Source organism: Canis lupus, chromosome 18 (genome assembly GCF_011100685.1).
Source record: "Canis lupus familiaris isolate Mischka breed German Shepherd chromosome 18, alternate assembly UU_Cfam_GSD_1.0, whole genome shotgun sequence".
NCBI classification, from domain to species: Eukaryota; Metazoa; Chordata; class Mammalia; order Carnivora; family Canidae; genus Canis; species Canis lupus.
Genome location: NC_049239.1, coordinates 36533249 through 36556276, shown reverse-complemented (window position 1 = coordinate 36556276; position 23028 = coordinate 36533249). Strand labels below are relative to the sequence as shown.

The 23028-nt window shown below is 36.0% G+C and overlaps 1 protein-coding gene across 23 annotated transcripts in view; it reads right to left on the bottom strand.

The window, feature by feature from the left end:
* DCDC1 (doublecortin domain containing 1) overlaps nt 1-23028 on the bottom strand; it is a 482774-nt gene that overhangs the window by 384202 nt on the left and 75544 nt on the right. For 20 of the 23 annotated variants that reach the window (XM_038563136.1, XM_038563134.1, XM_038563146.1 and 17 more), the window contains 2 exons: nt 19019-19112; nt 109-275 (listed from right to left, as the gene is read on the bottom strand). In XM_038563136.1, the coding sequence (XP_038419064.1) occupies nt 109-275; nt 19019-19112 (261 nt within the window). Of the gene's footprint in view, nt 1-108; nt 276-2131; nt 2292-19018; nt 19113-23028 lie in introns of those variants that run through there. The other 3 variants (XM_038563156.1, XM_038563155.1, XM_038563157.1) reach the window with 3 other exon arrangements.

The following is a 23028-nucleotide window of genomic DNA, read 5'->3' as shown; positions in this document are numbered from 1 at the left end:
AAATACATGTCACAGTTTTTTTATGACACAGTGCCAATCATCGCCTCTATACAACCAAGTACATTTTAAAACACATAATAAAGCAATTTTTAAAGAGGGATGACTCACCTGTGTATAATATTTTTTTGCAGACTTTAGTCGTTGGTACAAGGCCAAAAGAACTCCTTGGATGTACATCTTAGCTCCTGAGGGGCTGAAACCTTCTCCCTTAGAGACCCAAACTGGTCCCCGCAAAGGTGTGATGGAATTTTGCAGGCATTTTTCAAGCAGAGGAACTATGCAAGAAAATAAAGGAAAATAAATTCTTTTGACCCAACTGAAATGCACTGCCTGGAACAGAGTCCCAATATCAAAACTAACTCTTAACATCTATTATTTATATCTGACCTGGGTTAAGTCTTACTGAGGCAATTCCTGCATTACTAGTGGCCACCATGAAGGATGTATTTATATTGAGACACCCCCCATGCAAGACTCATAAGCTTTGTGAGCACACCTGAATAGTTCTGAAGTGTGCCTAACTAGCTGCACAGAGTGTCATGGTGTGCACTGATTGCCTTATCTTCTCATTTATCACAGATGAGTTGGAACCAACCTTGCTGAAATCTACTTGCATTGTCCTGATAAAATTGTAAGATCCATGTTGTTTCTGTATATAGCTTCCCATAGAGGAGCCTATATATCTAAAACATGACATCTGGAAATTATTCATAAAATATAATCCACACCTTTATAAGCTATCCTATTCAAGCCTTTTCACTGTCATTGCTTAAATAACCCATAAAAACAGGGTGGCAAGGCTGTTTAAAAGTAAAGGGAATCTTAAGCAAGCTTTTTATTATATCTTTTTGTTTTTAAGTTTCTGGGATATAAGCTAGTCAAAGATTTAGGAATGTTATTCCAGTAGCCGTTTTGTAAACAGATAGAAGATATTTACTTGTTGGCCCGTAATACAACATCTATACTGGACCTGACAGACATGTTTATACACTTTTTCACACGATTAGCTTATAAAGTCTTTCTAGTGTAAAATAGTCAAATAACATGGCAGCTAGCTAACATTTTTCAAGATTTAATTTCACTCTGAAATGCCAGAAATAAAGAAATAAAAAAAAATCTTAGGCAATTTGGGAATGCAGAAAAATGAAAGGATATCATTTTTTAACTTGGCCTTCAGTATATACATGACACAATATAAACATACAAAATAACTATGTGGCTTGGCTACCTTATTCTGATACATATTTCTAATAGAAAGAAATAAAATAGATCACCAGCAAGGAAAATAGCTCCTAGCTTCATGCCATTGGTTATGTTATATGTGGCATATTTTATGCAGAGAGGCCTAGCGTAGCAATCTGGAAATTGAATTACAATTAGGTTCAGCTGAGCTGCTGAGCGGCTGAGTTATGCAAATGGCCTTTGCTACTGGTATTCTGCTGAATTTTGCTCTTAGTAAAAAAGTTATGCATTTTATGGCACTAAGTTCTGCAACTCTCTACCATAGCACAATTTAAATTCTTTCTAATGTGTTCAACACTAAGGAGAATGTTGGAAATAGAACTTAAGCTTTTCTAAAACTACTCTAAATAAAGTTAAAAGAAAATTATGACCCAATGACTATTTAGACATCTTTAGATGTGTGCATGAAATTCACTCATCCAGCCTCAGAAATTAATTCCTAAAATTCATATATTAAAACTATGTGTATAGTGGAGCAATTGCTTCTCTCTACAAGTTTTATCATAACAAATACCACAAACTTTTTAAAACTGTAAAATAACATATGCTATAAAAGAAAGAAAAAAAAAATTTAATTTATAATTTTCAGAATTATAACTCTCCAATCTTTAAAAAAAGTATGGTATAAACCAATCTTGATTATAATTTTTCCTAAAGAAAACTAGCTTAAGAATCATCAGTGCTTTTTAGTTAACTGTTATAACATTACCATGCATTGAGTTTTAATTTGTAAACTTTTAATTCAGTACACTCATTGAACCTATTACAGTTTTTGAACATGGAAAGGCATTACATAAATAGCTATTAAATTTAAATAATTTTAAGTAAATTGAGAAGTACGTAATAAACTTGGATGATCTACATCCTAGATTTAATCTTGAATTTAAACCTGAGAACATGTTATCAGATTCTCTAGTTTTATAGCCTTATTAATCCATGCTTGCCACAAAATAACTTTCAAATTCTTTATGTCAGCCCAAGGGATTCCAAAGTATAATTTCATAGATCTTCTAATACACGCTCCACTTTTTGCAGAGTTTGTGTCCTCTTCAACTAAGAATTTAAGAAAAAAATATAAAGTTTAGAAAAAAACACAAATTATATCAAAATGCAAGTAGTGACAGAACTGATATAGGATGGAAAATAGCTCCCATGCTCCACATGATTTATGTAATTAGGAATACTATGGAAACCAGAAATAGCAAAGCAAAGAAAGCAGTATTCACAAGCAGGTTTTATAAGGGACTTCAGAATCTGCTCTGAACTTGTTGAATAATCTGTTCAGTATTCCAGAATCTCCCTGCTGGAAGCAGGGTCCTCATTATAACCACAAGAGCGCTAATAAAGGTTAGCCTCTGAACTAGGGATTAGAAGGCTCTTTTCTTTTTAGGAGCTGCAAACTAGTAACTTTGATGATCTTCTTGAAAAGGAAGACAAAGCACACTCCAAGAACAAACAATGTTTCCACTAACTAGGAAGGTACAGAAAACATAAGAAAATGATACGCCCTAAGTACTTAGAAAGGAAGTATAAATAAGCCTAATATACTTAAAAAATAAAATGTATTAATCAGAATTAAAGAACTCTTCATAAAAAAAGGACTGATCTAAAATGATAGTTAAAAATATAATAGAATAATTGGTTAAAATTAAGTCAGGTGACTTTTCAACCCCAACCATAGATCTTTTTTTTCCAACCATAGATTTTTAACATGAGTGCGAATTATTTTTTAGGGTTTTAGTGGATATTCATATTATTCTAAAATAAAGACAATTCACAAGTGTTCTTAACAATGGTTTTCTTTCACATAGAGTTCTCTTTTACTGTTTCTGAAGCTAAGTTCATTCAAAGAAGAGTATTGCATAAAGATGTACAAAAAACAAAGACAATTATTTAGAAAAGACAGTAGTCACTTTTTAAGCGTGGAAAGGGCATAAACCTAGATGTTGCTATGAGCTAACAAGGCCCATGAGAGACACTCAATGAAAAAAATATATCTTTTGCAGTGAATGAACTCCAGGGTATTATTTTGTGCATAAACCACAAGTTTCTCTTTCAAACTTCTACTCAGAAATATTGCCTCATTCAATAGGTTAGCTGGTTCGTATTATCTTATATTCCTTTAATATTGGTGTGTAGACCTACACACAGCATTTCTTCTGAAGTTTGAGGCCTTTATTACAGGTGGTCTACCTATTTGTTCCTATTTACATAATTCCAACAAGAACTTTGCTTTTCCATAATTCCAGTATTTTTATTAAGTAGGGCCTCAACATTTTTATTAGATAAGTGGTTTGAAAAGTCATCATTCATTAAATTTATCAGTATACATAGATCATTCCAATGAGATCATTCTGTTGGGATCATTACCACCACAGGAGAGGTGCAGTTAGGAGAATGATAATAGCCTTTTACCCATTTTGTTTATTCGCAAGTTGTGACAACAGGGCAAACTAAAATGAATGCAATAGTTTCAATGTGTTTGGAGTTAAGACTGAGGATGTTGCGTAAATGGATCATATGACTGAGAGGAGTAACTTCCCTGGTAGAGTTAGTATTGAGCATCATGGCTAAATAGATCATGTGATTGAAAGTAGTAGCTATCAATTTCCTAAATATCAACTGATATGTTTCTCATTCATGCTGTTCTACTTCCTTTCCATTATTCCTCCTTTTTTTCCACCTGTGAATACATTCTTGTCCTTCAAGCTTCATATCAAATGTTACCTTCTCTGGAAAAATATCCCATGTTATTTAGACAGAATTAACTGTTTCCTCTTCTACGTTTCGCAGAGCATTGTTTGTGATTTTATTTTCCCTTTACTGATTTGAATTAATCCTTATTTTCTTCACTCCCATTTTCAACCTCCAGTATATCACAAATGCTTTAGGGTTTTGAGGCCATAGTGTTTTTGGTTTGGTAAAAGTGGAGCTCAATAAATGTCTACCAGATGAATAAATAGTACTTTGGATATACTGTGGACAGTCTTTTGACTGTTTTGTGAACCATGAGTTCAGCTATGCACAAAAACTTAGAATCTACAACCTAATGTAACTAAGTGAAAATTTGATCAAAATTTAATAAATAATATGCCAGAATTTTGAAGCACGTTTACAATATGTACAACTGCTTTGTCTTACTTCTCTTTACTAAATGATTTTGAAGACTAAGAAGGAAAACAATTACAAAAGAAAATGATACAATTTGTCAATGAAGCATTAACACGCCAAGAGAAGGCCAAAGTGGGTATTCAAAATGTCTTGGAAAAGCCTCATGTGCTCTATCCTACCCTGTCATAAATCATGCTACTATGGGGGAAAGTACACAATAAAACCTATGTAACAAAGCAAAAGTGTTAGGTTAAGGTCGAAATGGGTAAACAATAAAAATGATAACCTCTAAGAATACCAAACACAATAAGTTCAAATGCGATTCTTTTTTTAAAAAAAGATTTTATTTATTCATGAGAGATACACACCGAGAGAGAGGCAGAGACACAGGCAGAGGGAGAAGCAGGCTCCATGCAGGGAGCCTGATGCGGGACTAGATTCCAGGACTTGATCCCGGGACTCCAGGATCACGCCCTGGGCCGAAGGCAGGCGCTAAACCGCTGAGCCACCCAGGAATCCCCCTCAAATGCTATTCATAAAAAAATAAGCTATTCAGCCTTCAAGAAGACCTTATATTACAATCACTTTATCACTGATAAGTAGCTTGAACTTATTTGGATTCATGATCTGAGCAGTACAAGAATTTTTGACAAAGAGACAAATATATCTCTAAGGAGAAACCACAAGGTAATGGAACCTACCACATAGAAATAGACTGGAATGTCTGTCAAGTTCTGTACCTAGAGAATATACATCTCTTTCCAAAAGCAACATTAAAATGACACTTTGCTTACTTGTTTGAATCTACTATGGAAAGCTAAAAAGATTTTTTAAATTAATATATTTTTTAAAACACTGGAAATAATCAAAGGTTTTAATAACCTGCTATGAATTAAAAATTAAAATTCATGCCAATTAAATATCCAGAATTATAATTCACATAATATGGTAATTTTCACATTTCAGTCAGAGTACATGAGACTATGAAAGAGAACTGCCCAGAGCATAATTACCTATAAAGAAACTTCTGTATGCTCTCTGGCAACAAGTGTCAGATCTCATTCTCAAAAACACTGTTATTGTTAAGCAGGACATTATTTGGAAATTTCCCAATTCAGTTGGAATTTATTTTTAAAATGAAGTTTATCTAAAAAAGTCTTTTTTAAACAAAGTGAGCTCTCTAGAGATACTAAGATTGGACTGCTTTCCATCCAGGAAGTATGGCTGGAGGGAGTTTGAGTTAGTGCCAAGGTATGTTTGTGTTTTAATGCCCTTTATCCAGCTCTAGGTAATAGTTGGAAAGCTCCCGGTCCCAGAACAACCAGCAGATGCCACTCAAAAACATGGTCTGCTGGGAAGATTGAATGATGTAAAGCACACTGTCTCCAATGTTGCTTGATTTATATCAGTATATTTTTATTCAAACAAAACTAAACTAACAGCTGCTGTGTACTTTTGTTTATATGCTATATGTCAAATGTTATTGTCCCTAAGGTACTTATGTGAAAAGATTTAGCAGTCATTTTCTTAAATACCGATGCCTACCCAAATTTGGATTTTTCCTCCACTGAACAAAATGACAAGCACACGATTGCTATACTTAGAGCAATCTTTCACAGCTGCTTTAGTTTTTCAGTGATCCTATTAAACTGACGGCATATTGCCTGTGGGGTCTACAGTGTTATAATACTGCTCTAAGAGACATTGATTTGTATGATAGGATCAAACAGAATAGGGATGCATTGGGGGGAAGAATTTCATAGGTCATATTGTTTTTACCTGCGCAAAATTTAATTTAGACATTGTGACCTTTGCAGAACACCTGGTTATTTTAATTGCAGATACGTGGGTGAACGTTGACATCGGGGCTTAGAAAGTATGAAATCTTAGGTCTCCTCTGTTTTGAAAATGCATCCTGAGTCATGTCTTTTCTTAAACCGAACGAAGTAGCTGTGCATTAAATATGCTGGCACATCTTCTGCTTGAGCAAGTGGACCGAAATGGTGTGAATTGTTAATGCCTTGCTGCTTTGGTTCACGGCTTGTGATTGATCATTTGTAACTATATCTACTCCTTGTTCCATGAAATCAAGTATGGAGTAATGGGTTCATCAGATTTTGGGGTTAAATTGAGAGTGAAGAGGTACTGTGTGTGGAAATAAGAGTTGCCATGTTCAGGGCTGGCCTTGTAACAGCATGGAATCTAAAGGCGATATTCAAAACCACTTCACTCATCATACGCTTACTGATTCTGAATAGGGCCCATTTGCAGGGGACATTTGGTAGTTTTCCAATACGCTTTATGCCTCTTTCTACTTCCACCACCATGCACATCTTTTTTTCATACATCCTAGTAGCACATTGGTAGAACAGGTCAGCATACACAATTCATTTATTTAAATAACTTGATTTATACAAGTAGAAATAAGCTGGGATTCTATTGTGTCTTGCCTTTCCCGTTGACAAAAATAATAGTAGTGTGTGTCTTTGAAAATACAAGTATTTTGTGAAATACTCGGGCACCTTAAATATTTGATATTTAGTAATGTAAAATAACTCAATTGAGTTGATATATGTACAACTTTATGGTTACTTACACAAAAATTGAGAATTATCTATACCTAATCTTCTAATCTATTTTATGTGGGTATGGCGTATACCAATACATAGTAACTGAATATATTCAGTCTGCTTTTGCAAACTTTAAAGCTCTGTACAAAAATGTAAGTTGTTATCTTAGAGTTAGTTTTGGAAAATACAATACATGGAACTTAATAAATAAAACCAATAAAAACTAGAAGTAAAGGGCTTCAGAAATGTCAGTATACAATTGTTTGCTGTAACTACTGGTACTTTTTTTACATTGTTATTTTTTATTTTTATGACTATTGAAAAAAGCATAACCTTAATGGTGTTAACTAAGGCACCACTTAACTTTTGACCCAGTAGGAAAAGATGTAAAAGAAAACATAGTAAAATGAAGGAACAAAATCAAATATACTTTTGATATGCCACTTAGATCAAAAGTGACATCAAAAGTAAGCTAATTGTAAAATATTTCTTTTCTTTAAAAAAGTTTTATTTTACTTTACCTTTTTTAAAAGATTTTACTTATTTATTCATGAGAGACACAGAGAGAGAGAGAGAAGCAGGCTCCATCCAGGGAGCCTGATGTGGGACTCAATCCCGGGACTCCAGGATCACGCCCTGGGCCAAAGGCAGGCGTAAACTGCTGAGCCACCCATTTTACTTAAAAATTTTTTTTAAAGTTTTATTTTTAAGTAATCCCTATACCTAACCTGGGGATCAAATTTACAACTGCAAGGTCAAGAGTTGCATGCTGCACCAACTAAGCCAGCCAGGCACTGCAAAATGTTTCAAAATTCTGTTATGCTGTAAAGTAACAACTAATACAAATCTAAAAATGTAGCTGGATTATTTTTCCTTTTTCTTTTTTTCTTTTTCTTTTTTATTTTTTAGTCTAAAAGCAGGAATAATAATAATACTTGGCATACACATACCTAATTCAGATAGCCCTAGACATCAGATAATGTGGGTAAAGTTGTTTTGGTCTCCTTGGGCCAATGTATTACATTTAAATATTTTATTTAAGACATATATACATCACAAAAATATGTAGATATGTGGAAAATTTATATCTTAAATGTGATAAACCAAAGAGCCTTAATAGTTTCCGCAATTAAAATGGAGGGTTTCCTTTTGACATTTATTTCCCCATGATTATTTCACAAAAGTAGAATCCTCTATAATTAGCATTTTTACATATTTTGTCTACTATCCCATATCTTCTGAAAACTCTTATTTTTAATTTTATTTACTTGCGAGAGAGTGAAAGAGAGAAAAAACATGAGCTGGAGGAGGGGCATAGGGAGGCAGAGAAACCAACTTCCCCCTAACCAGAGAGCCCAACATGGGCCTCCATCCCAGGACCCTGGGATCATGAATTGAGTTGAAGACAAACACTTAACCGACTGAGCCACCCAGGGGCCCCTCTTCTGAAAGCTCTTGGAAGTAAAAGAAAGCCAATCTATACTGAGTCATGTTCATTTACATGGAGAGCTTTTTTTTTTTTAATGTTTGATAACAGATAGTAAAAATTAAGCTATTTGTTTTCATTGGTAATTCTACTTACATTTTTAATAATGAACTTCTAGGATCATTGACATGTCATTAAAGTCAGGGTAAGATTTTTGGTTCAAAGACCAAGAAATAAGAGATAAAAAATAGAAGCTAGAAGGAAAGACAAACTTGAGAAGACAGAAAGAGAAAGGATTTGGTTAAAATATTACATAAATACTGAAGAAGTTTAGCCCAATGAAACCTAGAAGTGATGATCATATCCTCATGAATAGAAAAGCGAGTCTATGTTTTAAAGACTTCAAAAGGGAATTTCTGACAGATATTAAAGCATCTCTGAGCAGATTAGACTGCTTTGTGAATGTTCATATCACACAATTCTGCATTCATATATTTAATAAAAGATGACAGTGATCCAATTATAATGGGAGTTCTCCAACTGCCAAAAAAAAAAAAAACTACCTTTTTTTTTTAAAAAAAAATGAAGCCTTTAAAAATTCCGAATATTTTCTATAGATCAATAGTAAAAATATAAATTGGTGATTACTTTCTGTTTTTATCCAACCAACAAGAGTAGTCCAAGTCTAATGCCTGGAGGTCACTGGGAGTCACTGAGGGCCAGATATAAGGCACTTGAAACTGAGGCAAAGTCAGAGTACATAGTCCTAAGGGAAGTCTGAAGACTTCTCCTGAGAGGCATCTTTCCTACACAAAAGGGCTCTTAATTAGCTGCTTTTGTATATTCCAATGCACCCTAGAGAGATTTAAGGGCTGATTCATAACCACCAGCATTTGGTATCCCTATTCAGCAAGACGTCTGAAGCTTTACATTTCATAAAATATGAGAAATAAAGGTAAACAGGACTGGGACCCAAAGATTGAAAAGAGGCGATGTAGTTAATTTTAAAGAAATCATCATACCCATAAGTTTGATCTTAATTCACTGAAAAGTTCTAGAAGAGATTATAAGATGAATGGTTTGTGAACTCTTAGAAAAATAAACAGTAACCACTAGGACCCATATGGAGTAACTCATATATTAAATAAATATTTAACGAACAGAGAAGGATATTCTTGGGGAAATTCCTTACATGGGGCTTGTCATCTCTAACATCAGCATATAACTATTATTTCTTTCAGTGGGAAGTAGACCCAATAGATGATACCTACCATCTATTATCCTTAAGCAAGGACTTAATGCTAAATTTGTATGCCCCTTCCCAAATAAATGAATTTATCTGCAATAAAGTAGAACATATAATATCTGCAAACCTCCTGTCTAGGTCCTCTATTTAGAATTCATGATTGCTTTCCTTTCGTGTTTCTACTTAAAGATTATAGAGCAGTATGTCACTTAGCATGCAAAACAAGGCAAAAGAAAGTTATGAGTAGATGCTGCCTTGGACCCCAATTTCTTTCCTGGAGAAAGTAATAAAAGGAATCAGAATGAACACACACGCACACACACACACACACACACACAAACACACAAACACACGCAGTAGTCTCTGTATGGGGTTGACTGAAGTCTGCAAACTATATGTATACCCTTCGGATTTACCCACTCTTAGCTAAGAAAGGAATACCACTCACAGAGTCCAGACTATCTGGATCATCATAGAATTCCACATTTAGCAGAACAGAGGTAGTAGTAATAGCAATAAAAGAGTAGTATTAGACATTTTTAGGGCATAAAAAGAGAGAAAAGCATTTGCCCAGACTCCTTCTCAGTGTCCTGAATTTTCCACTCACATCAAAAGGCATCTAAGTAACAATGCTTCCAAACAAGGACAGCATCCCAAATTTTTATACTATTTTATGATTTAGCCCTGAGTTAAACATGGGAATACAGACAAGACTACAAAATCTCTCTCCTTCTGGAGCTGAGAGTCTAGAGGATGGATGGATGGATGGATGGATGGATAGATAGATAGATAGATAGATAGATAGATAGATAGATAGATGATAGATATTAAACAAGTAATTCCTCATGCAGTTTTATGAATTACAATTGTAACAATGAGTATATACAGGGTGCTATTAATAGAACAGAGATAACTGTCCTAGACAAGGAGGAAAGTAGCATAGGAGCAAGGTAATGTCAAGAAGCATTTCAGAAGAAGAAATATTTAAAATAACCCCTTAAAATGAATAGGCAATAGCATGCAAGAAGGATAGGGTGAGAGAGAGTCCAAGTAGGAAAAACATTATATAAGGTATTGGGGCAAGGTTCTGGTAAGGTACTGGGGTATGAAGAAGAATAAAGTGTTTGAAGAACAGAAATGAAAAAAATAAGATGATTTGAGTGCAGAGATGAAGGGGCCAGAGTACTAAGTGAAGATGGAGAAGTTGGGTAGGGACCAAACCATAAAGATCCTTCAGGTCATGATGAAGATTTGAGCATGGATTCAGTACAACAAGTAATGATAAGCTAAGATCACTTTTTAAAAAAAGATTTTATTGTTAAGTAATCTTTACACTCAATATGGGGCTTGAACTTACAACTCTGAGATCAAGAGTCGCATGCTCTTCAGACTGAGCCAGACAGCCACCCCCTAAAATCATTTTTTAAAATAGTGTTACTGGGACACCTGAGTGGCTCAGCGGTTGGACATCTGCCTTCGGCTCAGGGCGTGATCCTGGAGCCCCAATCAAGTCCCAGAAAGGTGGTAGATTCATTGTAAAAAGAACACTTCATTTTCTTTAGGTAAGGTAGAGAAACAACTGGAAGAAAGTATTACACATCTAGGAAATAGACTTGCCAAAGGAATAGAGGAGAAAGTAAACTAGTTTTAAGTAGGCTCCACTCCCAACAAGTGGGGCTTGAACTCATCCCGGAGTTCAAGAGTCTAAGTGACCCAGCCAGGTGCCCCTAAAAGGGGTTTTAAAAGATGCTTCAATCTTATGATCAGAATAAAGCAGTGTATGCATGAAAATAAATTTAAAAAGGCAGGTTTACTTAGCTGGAGGTGGAAAGAGATCTCCTTAAAATAAAGGTGACTATCTGATCTAAATATATTTACTTATTTATTTACTTATTTACTTATTTATTTATCTATCTATTTATTTATTTATTTATGAAAGGGAGAGAGAGAGAGAGAAAGAACACAAGTGGGGGTTGGGGCAGAAGGAATCTCAAGGAGAATCTCAAGCAGACTCCACGCTAAACACAGACCCCAACCCTGGGATTCAATCCCATGACATTGACCTCAGCCTAACTTATGGGTTCAACACTTAACTGCCTGAGCCACCCAGGCGCCCCAGAACATACAATTTTAATAGATATGAAAAAGAAGAACTGAAATTCTGAAGGCCATGTATAAGGATATTCAGGTCTAACTAAAGAGGTTATTATAAAAGAGGAAAAGGGATCCCTGGGTGGCGCAGCGGTTTGGCGCCTGCCTTTGGCGCAGGGCGCGATCCTGGAGAACCGGGATAGAATCCCACGTCGGGCTCCCGGTGCATGGAGCCTGCTTCTCTCTCTGCCTGTGTCTCTGCCTCTCTCTCTCTCTCTCTCTCTCTCTCTCTCTCTCTCTCTGTGTGTGTGACTATCATAAGTAAATAAAAATTAAAAAAATAAATAAAAGAAGAAAATATTGTAATTGTTACAAAATCACAAACAGTAACTGAAGCCCAGTGAAATCTGACAGAAATAAAGATCTCAGAGAGCAAACTCAGAACAATTACCCAAAGGAGGGAGAATCCCCAAATACTGTGAAGAGGTAACATTTATGTTTCAGATATAATAGTAAGAGCAATTGGAGAATCTTTTTTGAGGGTGACAGTTACCCAAAAAGTGCGCATGAAATCTGAATAAGTTGGAGAGGGAAGTACTAGGAAGATTAATATCAAATACTGAAAAAAAGTAGTTAGTGACACCACCACCCCCAATTTCTGGGGCTAAGATTAGGAAAAGGCAAAGGGAAGATGAATTATATTACAGAAGATCAGGCACAGCAATAATAGACCAAGGAGTCAGATCTAAATTAGATCTTAGATTGTGGGAAAATATGTCCTGGGTAGGATTATTTAACTCAGGGAGGTGAAAATGGGTAGGACTGGTTTGAACAAAGAATGATATTGACAAACTTGGAACTTATTGACTTCATATCTCTCACTATGAGACACTGTGCAAGAAAAATGTCTATAGGAATATGTTAGAAAAAACACAAGAATGAACCAAAAAGCAAAGGGAAAGGGAAAGTAAAAGAAAAGAAAGAAGCCTGCTGCAGCAAGCAAAGCAGCCTGATCACGTTAGAGAAGGGGATGTTTCAAAAGGAATAGGAGAACAGTAGAGACAAATCCTAAATACTGTAGAAAGAGGAAACAGAAATGTTAAGACTATAGGAGGAAATGACATTAGTGATGGTCCTCACTGAGCGCTAAGACTATGAGTTTCAGAAACATAAACAGCCACTTCTATTCAGAAATCCATGGAGCAAAGTTATTCTCTAATGGGACCCTATGTGAAGATGTGGGGAAGCTGTGCTCATGAAGTAGGTTTCTTTGGCTTAAATGATTCCATAGCCAGAGGCCATAACAGCAGCTGCTGTGACCCAGGATTGCAATCATTGCTCCCAAGGCAAGATAGATGATTTGCCACCAAAGAGGGCCTACCCTCAGTTCAGCATGGGGTTCAGGAACATGGTACTCAGAAGGAAAAGAACATTAAGATGTTTGGAACACTTTTTAATAGTATCTCAAACAAGTCCTGGGGCTGCCACCAAGGTAAATCTCCAAATGTTGCAAGAATGCAAGAGTATCCTCTTAGAGAATAATAATAACAGCATGATGATATAGTATTATAAAATGCTAGTGTGCCTGGATGGCTCAGTTGGTGGAGCATATGACTCTTGACCTCGGGATTGCCAGTTTGAGTCCCATGTGGAGTGCAGAAATTACTTAAAAGTATAAAGTCTTTTGAAAAATGTTATATAATGCTTACCAAGTGTCAGGTATTTGTTCTAAGGATAATTCACTTAATCCTTACAACAACCTATGAAGGTAATTAATTTCATCCCTATTTTACAGAAGAAACTATAACCCCTTAGAGAAATTAATTTATCTGTCTCAGGTCATACAATAGGTGGTGTAACTAGAATTTGAAATCTGGCTCCAATATCAGAGCATTCAACCAACACTTTATGCAGCCCCCTTTTAAAGAGAAGATAATTTTACTGGTCAAATTTTCCCTCAATATATTATTACATAAGGCTATAATTAATGCCTTAATGGGAGATTGCTTCTCAACGAGTTCTGTTGTATGTCGTAGACCCTGCTCAACAGCATAAATCCACTGCATCATGGAAAGATGGTCATGGAGAATGTTTTCTGTTCGCCGCCTTCCTTCACTTAGTTTCTGTGATGGTCTTTGGCAAAAGTTACATGGATCTGGATCATGCCAAACAGGGTCCTAGGAACATCATTTTGCTTGGAATGGCCACATTAGAAATTAAGGGTTGGCTTCTGTTCTGAATGTACTGGGTATTGGGGCCGATGTTCTGATCACCTTTTGGTTCAACGGGAATTAGGGCATATGAGAAAGTTGGTATAGACTCAATTCAACTTGTCAGATCCTAAGGGATGATACCCACTGTGGGAGCCCAGAAAGTAGCTGCTAGAGGAATTCCAGTTCAAACTAGGCATCTAGAAGTCATCTGGCTGACACTGGGAGGAATAAAAATTAAGCACTTTAATTTCTTTCATTTTTAACTTGAGGAACTGGAACTTTTCTTAAAAAATATTTTATTCATTCATGAGAGACAGAGAGACAGGTACCGACACAGGCAGAGGGAGAAGCAGGCTCCCTGTGGGGAGTCTGATGTGGGACTCGATCCCACGACTCCAGGATCATGCTCTGAGCTGAAGGCAGGTACTCAAGCACTGAGCCACCCAGGCACCCCGAGGAACTGGAACTTTTATTGAATTTTAAATCAAAAAGATAAGATTATTTGATTTTTGGAATTCACTTCCATTCACATGTAAAGATTTGGGATTTTCATTTCTTTGGAACTTTATTCTTTGACTTTAATATCTTCACAAGAATTTCATAATGGACATTCAAGGTAACATTCAAGTTCAGGGTTTATTTTTTGGAATTTTGTGATTGAAATACATTAATCCTGTCATTTGATCTTATTGCATTGTAGCATCTCTGAAGAATGCGTCAGAGAATAGTAGCTATTTTGGACAGTGTTTCTACGTATGATTTGAGGTAGGAAATGGAATTATAAGTGAAATTCAGTGTTCAGTAGCATGGCCTTGGAGCCAATTTAATTATATTCTAAGTCATTTCAGAATCTTCTAGGGTAAATTTTATACTACCTACCAGGATCTGGAAGGATCCACACAGGAGCATGGTTTGGTTACTGGAATAGTAGGTCCTAAGAGACTGAGGATCTCTTTCCTCAAGAGGAAGAGTGACTTCTCTGGTTCACCATAATGAAATAATTAAGCTAAAGAAGCTAAGAGAACAAAAAATTGGGAAATGTTAGGGGGAATGAGGTTGCTATTAAATAAATCTACCGGGCAGCCCAGGGGGCTCAGCGGTTTAGTGCTGCCTTCAGCCCAGGGTGTGATCCTGGAGACCTGGCATCGAGTCCCATGTCGGGCTCCCTGCATGGAGCCTGCTTCTCCCTCTGCCTGTGTCTCTGCCTCTCTCTGTCTGTGTCTCTCATGAGTAAATAAATAAAACCTTTAAAAAAATAAATAAACAAATCTATCAAAATCTGACACTATCTACATGTGTTCTGTCACGGTTTCATGCTTCTGTAATACCAAATAGCTCAATAGGGGAATGATATCAGTACAATATAGAAGTTTGGTTGGTGAATATGTGCTTTTTCCTAGGCAAAGGAGGCCCACGGAGAAGGAACAGAATTCTAACCCTTTGGCAGAAAGGAAAAAAGACTTCAGTGTGGCTGCAGCACTGGGTTTCCTTGCATGACTCCGTGGGAGTTTTGTTTCCTCCTGTGGCTTCCTTAAAGGAAGCCCTACTGGCTCAAACTTCCAGTTGAGTTCCATCTGCATTGTCTTGCCCTCTATTGTTTTTGAACAGCTTTAATATTCTCTGAAGCAGCACTCTGAGATACCTATCCAGGCTGCTTACACTATCTCCTAAGTTAATAATTATTATTTGAAGTGAATATTCTGATTTTAAAGGAGCATAGATTTTGAATGGTCTTTCTCAACCTCATTGTTTTAATAGCCTTGTAATTCTGGTGGGAGTGATTTTGCAGAATCCATTCTTTATAGTGTTCTAGCAGAAATGCTGTACTATCATTGACCATATTTCAGAATATGGCATCCTTACACAGTGGGTAGTTCTCTTCTACCCTAGAAAGAATAGATCTTTGTAGGAGCCATAACTAAAGAACTTTTCTACATGTAACAATATTAATTTCTTTGTTAAAATCGTCTATCAGGGGCATCTGGATGGCTCAGTGGTTGAGCGTCTGTCTTTGGCTCAGGTCGTGATCCCAAGGTCCTGGGATTGAGTCCTGCATCAGGCTCCCCTTAGGGAGCCTGCTTCTCCCTCTGCCTTTGTCTCTGCCTCTGTCTCTCATGAATAAATAAATAAAATCTTTAAAAAAATTAGAAATTTTCTATCATTTAGAAATCTAAAAACATAAGCAATTTGCAAATCCTATGGGTTTTTAAAGGCTTCACTAGACTTGCTAAAGTAAAAGTTTACTGTCATGTCAAATGTGCTCATTTCTCACAGCATAGAAAGAAAACCTTCAAAGTATATCTAATTCTTTTAAAAAAAAGCAACAGGAGAAAAATTTACATTTTGTGTATCTACTACTTTTTAGTCCTTGGTACAAATATACTTCTAATCTGTCCTTATAAATAAAAAGTAATTGCTATGCTCTTACCATTAGACATGATTTTCTGATCTGACATAAAACAAGCAAACAAAAAGAGTTACATCAAATGAAAGTATTAGTATTTATTTAAATTAAAAGGTAACTTTCACATAACTCTTGACCTTTTCCAAGTTAAAGTTCAGAAGACCAACAAATATAAAAGTTTAGGCACTTCAATCCTTTGATGCACAAACTATACTAACAAACAAAGGAAAAAGAAATGCAAAAATTTAATGTTTAGTGACTAGGGTGCTACAGACTGGAAGTTCCTCCAACAGGATTAGATTCTTTGAGTATGTTAAGTCTAGTGAACTTGTTATGCTTCCACATGTTAGTAGTTGCATAGGCTAATTTCAGCTGGCATAAGCTTTTATAAGTATGCAAAAACACAGGGCAAGGCATGCATTAAAATGTGATAATAGCACACTTCTGGGACACGTGAAGCATGAGGCACAAACCTGAATGCCTCTGGCATCAATGAAGCATCACACTTCAGAGTCAGAGCTTTAATGTTTTGATAAGTAATTCTGTTATACCACATTTGGGAGGGGGGAAAATTAACTTTCTAAATATAAATCTTTCCCCTTAACCAAGGTTCCTTATAGTTTTATTTTTTTTTCCTTATAGTTTTAATTCTAACAATTTATTCAAATACAATTCTTTAATTCCCTGTGAGCTGAAAATAATTCAAATTTAGATAGGGTCTTAAGAAAATGTGTTATTTATTTTATCAATGCAAGTATAAGAGGGATTATATAATATCATTGATCATAAAGATCATTTTAGCCAGTGTGAGTAGGGGGGACTACAAGGAAGAAAAAATAAATTTCAATACAATACCCTCTATATCCTCCCCTCAAAAAAGACCATAAGGAAGGATTCCTTGCATTACATATATCTTGCAGGTAAATAACTAGCTAGATAATGGGTATGTATACAGCAGCTTTGAAATCTTTAGATAAAAACTCCGAATAAAATGAAAAATTATCATATCTAATATAAACATTAAAAATGACCAAGAGAAAATAGACTTACTATCTAAAAACACAAACATACATACAATCCTTGGCAGAAAAAAAATTTTTAAGAGTTATAACAATAAGTATCAAAATAGAATAGTAGTTACTCAGTAGTATTAAGATGATAAAGCCAGTACAGATTTACTTCTATATAGTACAAGCAAGGATATTAGAAACAAATGCAGTTATTCAGTATAGACATATCCTAAAAAAGCATATAGCTTTCTGGATCTAGGCTTTCAGTTTAAATACACCACTTAGGGGATCCCTGGGTGGCGCAGTGGTTTGGCGCCTGCCTTTGGCCTAGGGCACGATGCTGGAGACCCGGGATCGAATCCCACGTCGGGCTCCCGGTGCATGGAGCCTGCTTCTCCCTCTGCCTATGTCTCTGCCTCTCTTTCTCTCTGTGACTATCATAAATAAATTTTAAAAAATTTAAATACGCCACTTAATATGTTGGCCCTCTTCAGGCATATGAAGTTAAGGTTTAAATGAAGTGATAGTAGCACAGCAGCACATTTAGTACTGCTACTAGTAGCACTACTAAAGTAATAGTAATTTCTACTAAAGCAATAAAAAAGTAAATTTTAAAAAGTAAAAAATAGTAGTAATTACCACTAATAGTAATTTAATAGTAGTGCAAATATGGAATTCATGGTATTTTATCTTTTAGAGACTAGCAAACCAGTGCTTTTAGAAATAGACGGAAGTCTCATATTTTCACAAACACATACAATGAAATTGTTTACATTTCACAACTTTTGAAAACATCTAGAAGTTAACCAAAACAAAGAATTATACCATAGAAAATATCTATTAAATTATGAAAATTTATCAATTGCTTTTGTTTATTAAGTGATGGCTTACTGAAGTTAAAATACTTATGATTTTTAAAAATCTAAACTTGAGCTATGCTATAGGCTGAATGTTTGTGTTCCCCCAAAATTCAAATGTGAAAAACTAGTGTAATGGGTATTTGGAGGTAATTAGGTCATAAGGGTGGAGCCCTCATGAATAGAATTAGTGTCCTTTTTTTTTTTTTTAAGATTTTATTTATTTATTCATTAGAGACACAGAGAGGCAGCTACACAGGCAGAGAGAGAAGCAGGCTCCCTGGGGGGAGCCCAATGCAGGACTTAATTCCAGGACTCCCGGATCATCTCCTGAGCCAAAGGCAGACGATCAACCACTAAGCCACCCAGGTATCCCTGGAATTAGTGTCCTTATACAAGAGGCCACAGATGGCACTCTTGCCCTTTCTACCATTTAAGTTTAAGCACACAGTGAGAAAATAGGAAAATTGTCCTAAAATCAATTATAAATATAGTCTAACCACAGTCTAACTGATCCTTGAATCAGTTAAGGGGCCCTCAACAGAATCTGCCAGGGCCTTGATCTTAATCTTCACAACCATAAAAAATAAATGTTTGGTGTTCAAGCCACCCAGGGTATAATATTTTTGTTATAAAAGCCCAAATGGACCAACCCATGCTGAAATAAAGATTTCCCAAACCTTAATCCCTTTCATAATTTCCTTTTGTATAAGGATGACATATTTATCCATGTTAAAACTAAACTTTTATTATAGCTGTTTTCCTTTTAAATATATAAAGTAAAAACAAAACTATGTAAATGCCTTTTGAAATGTAATCATAGAGTTTATAAAATCTTTGTCACTTACCTTTTGAAATATCTTTAATTTTTCTGCCATACAAATCATACAGATATCTGGCTGGTAAATTTAGTTTCATTTTCATTGTGCAAGTATCTAAAACCTACCCGGGGGGGGGAAAAAAAACTATAAATAATTCATTACAGTAAACTCTGGCTAAATCAGATACCATTTGAAGTCCTTTCTATATTAAATGGCTATAACCATTATATTGTTAAATAAAATTAAAATAATAAAATAAAATAAAGTTTGATGATTTAGAAATGTTTCTAGGGATGCCTGGGTGGCTCAGTCAGTTAAGCATCTACTGAGGGAACTGGGATCAAACCCCACATTGTCAGGGATCCTGCTTTTACCTATCCCTCTGCTTGCTTCTCCCTTTCCTTCCCACTTCCCCTGCTCCTGATCTCAGGGTCATGAGTTCAAGCCTCACATTGAGTGTAGAGCCTCCTTTAAAAAAAAACAAAAATAATATAAAAACACACAAATAGATATTAATAAAAAGGAGAAAAGAGATGCAATAAATATTAAAAAGTGGTTACACAGTACTTAATAAATGCTAGAATTATGGGAAATTTTTATATTATTCTTGTTATTTTCTATTTTTCATAATTTACAATGGGAGAATATCACTTTTAAATTTGGTCTTAACACAAATAAATGGAAACATATACAATGTTAATGGAATGGAAGAATTGATATTGTTAAAATGCCCATAATACCCAAAGCAATCTACAGATTCAATGCAATCCTTATCAGAATACTAATATTTCACAGAAATATAACAAATAATTGTAAATTTGTATGCAACCACAAAAGACCTGGAATAGCCAAATATAAGTACCATACAATCCAGTAATTTCACTTCTGAGTATTTACCCCCCCCCCCAAAAAAAATGAAAACATCAATTTGAAAAGACGTATACACCCCTATATTTATTGCAGCATTATTTACAAGTCAAGATATAGAAGCAATCCAAGTATCCATCGATAGATGAATAAAGATGTGGTATGTAGGGGCACCTGGGTGACTCAATCGGTTGGGCATCTGCCTTCAGCTCAGGACATGATCCCAGGGTCATGGGATCCAGCCTGCATCAAGCTCCCTGCTCTGTAGGGAACTTACTTCTCCCTCTCCCTCTGCCTGAAGCTCCTCCTGCCAGTGCTCTCTCTGTCAGATAAATAAATAAAATGTTTAAAAGAAAAAGATGTGGTATGTATATACAATGAAATATTACCCAGCCATAAAAAGGAATGAAATCTTGCCATTCTTAACACAATGGATGGATCTAATGGGCACTAAGTGAAGCAAAATTTGACAAAGACAAATATTACATAATTTCACTTATATGTGGAATCTGGAATACGAAACAAATAAGAAAATAAATAACAATAATAACAAGGAGAAACATATTCATGAATATAGAGTAGAAACTAGGGATTGCCCAAGGGGAGAGAGGTGAGCAGATGGGCAAAATAGGTGGAGACCAAGCGGTACAGACTTTAGTTATAAAATAAGTTAGTCACAGAAATGAAAAGTACAGCATAAGGAATATAGTTAATACCATTATAGTAACATTGTATGGTGACAGATGGCAACTATGCTTATTGTGATAAGCATTTTGTAATGTATACAATTGTCCAATCACTATATTATACACCTGAAACCAATATAATATGCCAATGGTACTTCAATTAAAAATAAAAATAAATAAATTAGGTATTTTTTTAAAGACTTTATTTATTTATTCGAGAGAGAGAGAGAGAGAGAGAGAGGCAGAGACACAGGCAGAGGGAGAAGCAGGCTCCATGCAGGGAGCCTGATATAGGATTTGATCCCGGGTCTCCAGGATCACGCCCTGAGCCTAAGGCAGACGCTCAACCACTGAGCCACCCAGGTGTCACAATAAATTAGGTCTTAAAGTACTTTGGATTTTAAATTCTTTCCAAATGTTCTAAAATCAATTATAAATATAGTCTAACCACAGTTCACCCTGATAACTTATGTTGGTTGGGTACAAAAAAAGTGGAATTAATAAATTACATTTCAAGGCTTCCTAAGAGCCTGAGTTTCAAGTACTTCTTTTAATGGTTTCTAATATGGTAAAGTTGTTTTCTCAATATTTTGTTTTATTTTATTTTATTTCATCTCATTTTAAATTTTTATTTAAAGACTTATTTAAGAGAGAGAGAGAGCACACACACAAACAGGGGGAGTAGCAGAGGGAGAGAGAGAATCCTAAGCAGGCCCCATGCCCAGCACAGAGCCCAACATGTGGCTCCACCCTAAGACCCTGAGATCATGATCCTACTTGAAATCAAGAGTCTGATGTTCAACCAACTGAGCCACCCAAGCTCTTGTTTTTTCAGTATTTTAATATCTTGATCTGTCTTGATATAGCCCTTGTAACAATGACCTTTTCAACATAAGGGAAGACTTAAATATGCATCAGTTAGAGGGAAAGTTCTACTCACAGGGTGAAAAAAATTAAAGTAACAAAGAGGGGTGGAGAGTACCAGGTAACCCCTGCAAGTTTGATTAGGTTTTTGGAAGTGGCTCCCAAAACATGAGTAACTATATCCATTTACAAGTATATAATAAGGGCGTCTGGGTGTCTCAGTTGGTAGGACATGTGACTCTTGATCTTGGGGTTGTGCTTTCAAGCCCCACAATGAATATAGAGATTCCTTAAAAATAAAATCTTCAAGGGTGCCTGGGTGGCTCAGTCAGTTAAGTCTCCAACTCTTTTTTTTTTTTTTTTAAGATTTTATTTATTTATTCATGAGACACACAGAGAGAGAGGCAGAGACATAGGCAGAGGGAGAAGCAGGCAAGGGGCCTGATGCAGGACTTGACCCCAGGATCCTGGGATCATGACCTGAGCTGAAGGCAGACACTTAACCAGGGAGCCACACAGGCATCCTTCCAATTCTTGATCTTAGTCTAAGTCTTGATCTCAGGGTTGTGAGTTCAAGCCCCACATTGGGCTCCATGTTGGGGGTGGAGCCCACTTGAAAAAATAATTACATAAGGGGCATCTGGTTGGGTCAGTCAGTTAAGCCTCTGCCTTTGGCCCAGGACATGATCCTGAAGTCCAGGAATAGTGCCCTGCATCTGGCTCCCTACTCAGCAGGGAGTCTGCTTCTCCCTCTGCTCCTATCCCCCACCTCACTCGTTTTCTCTCTCTCACACTCACTCTCTCTCAAATAAAAAAAAAAAATCTAATAGATAAATAAATTAAAACCTTTTTTGAAAAGCATATAATACGTTCCAAATGCAAATTGAAAATACTTTGTTGGGATGCCTGGGTGGCTCAGCAGTTGAGCGTCTGCCTTTTAGCTCAGGGCGTGATCCCAGAGTCCTGGGATCAAGTCCCACACTGGGCTCCCCACAGGGAGCCTGCTTCTCCCTCTGCCTATATCTCTGCCTCTCTCTGTGTCTCTCTGAATAAATAAATAAAAATCTTTAAAAAAAAAAGAAAATGCTTTGTTTTCCATTTTCACTATGGCTATAATATACTATTGCTTTTGTATAACCTAAACTATTGAAGGACGGTGTGCATTACATGATTACACACTAAAAAGAATATCTTTCCATTGCTGTTTCCTCCCTGCCTCCAGTTCTGCCCAATTTTATACCCTTCCAAAATTGTACTTTCCTTTCAGTCTGGAGAACAATTTTCAAACATTGTGACTGATTTGCTTTATCAAGTGATGTATGTTGCATTTAAAAGGTAAATATCTAATTAATTTAATTTTTATAAGATATTATTTGTTTATTTGAGAGAGAGAGCACTAGAGAGAGAGGAAGCACGAGTTGGGGGGAGAGAGAGGGAGAAGCAGGCTCCCTGCTGAGTAGGGAGCCCAATGTGGGGTTCGATCCCAGGACCCCAGGGTGACGACCCAAACTGAATGCAGACACCTAACCGACTAAGCCACCCAGGTGCCCCTCTAGTTGACTAATTTAATTTGACAAATTGACCTTTAATGGATTCCATCAGAAGTTCTCAGTCTTTATT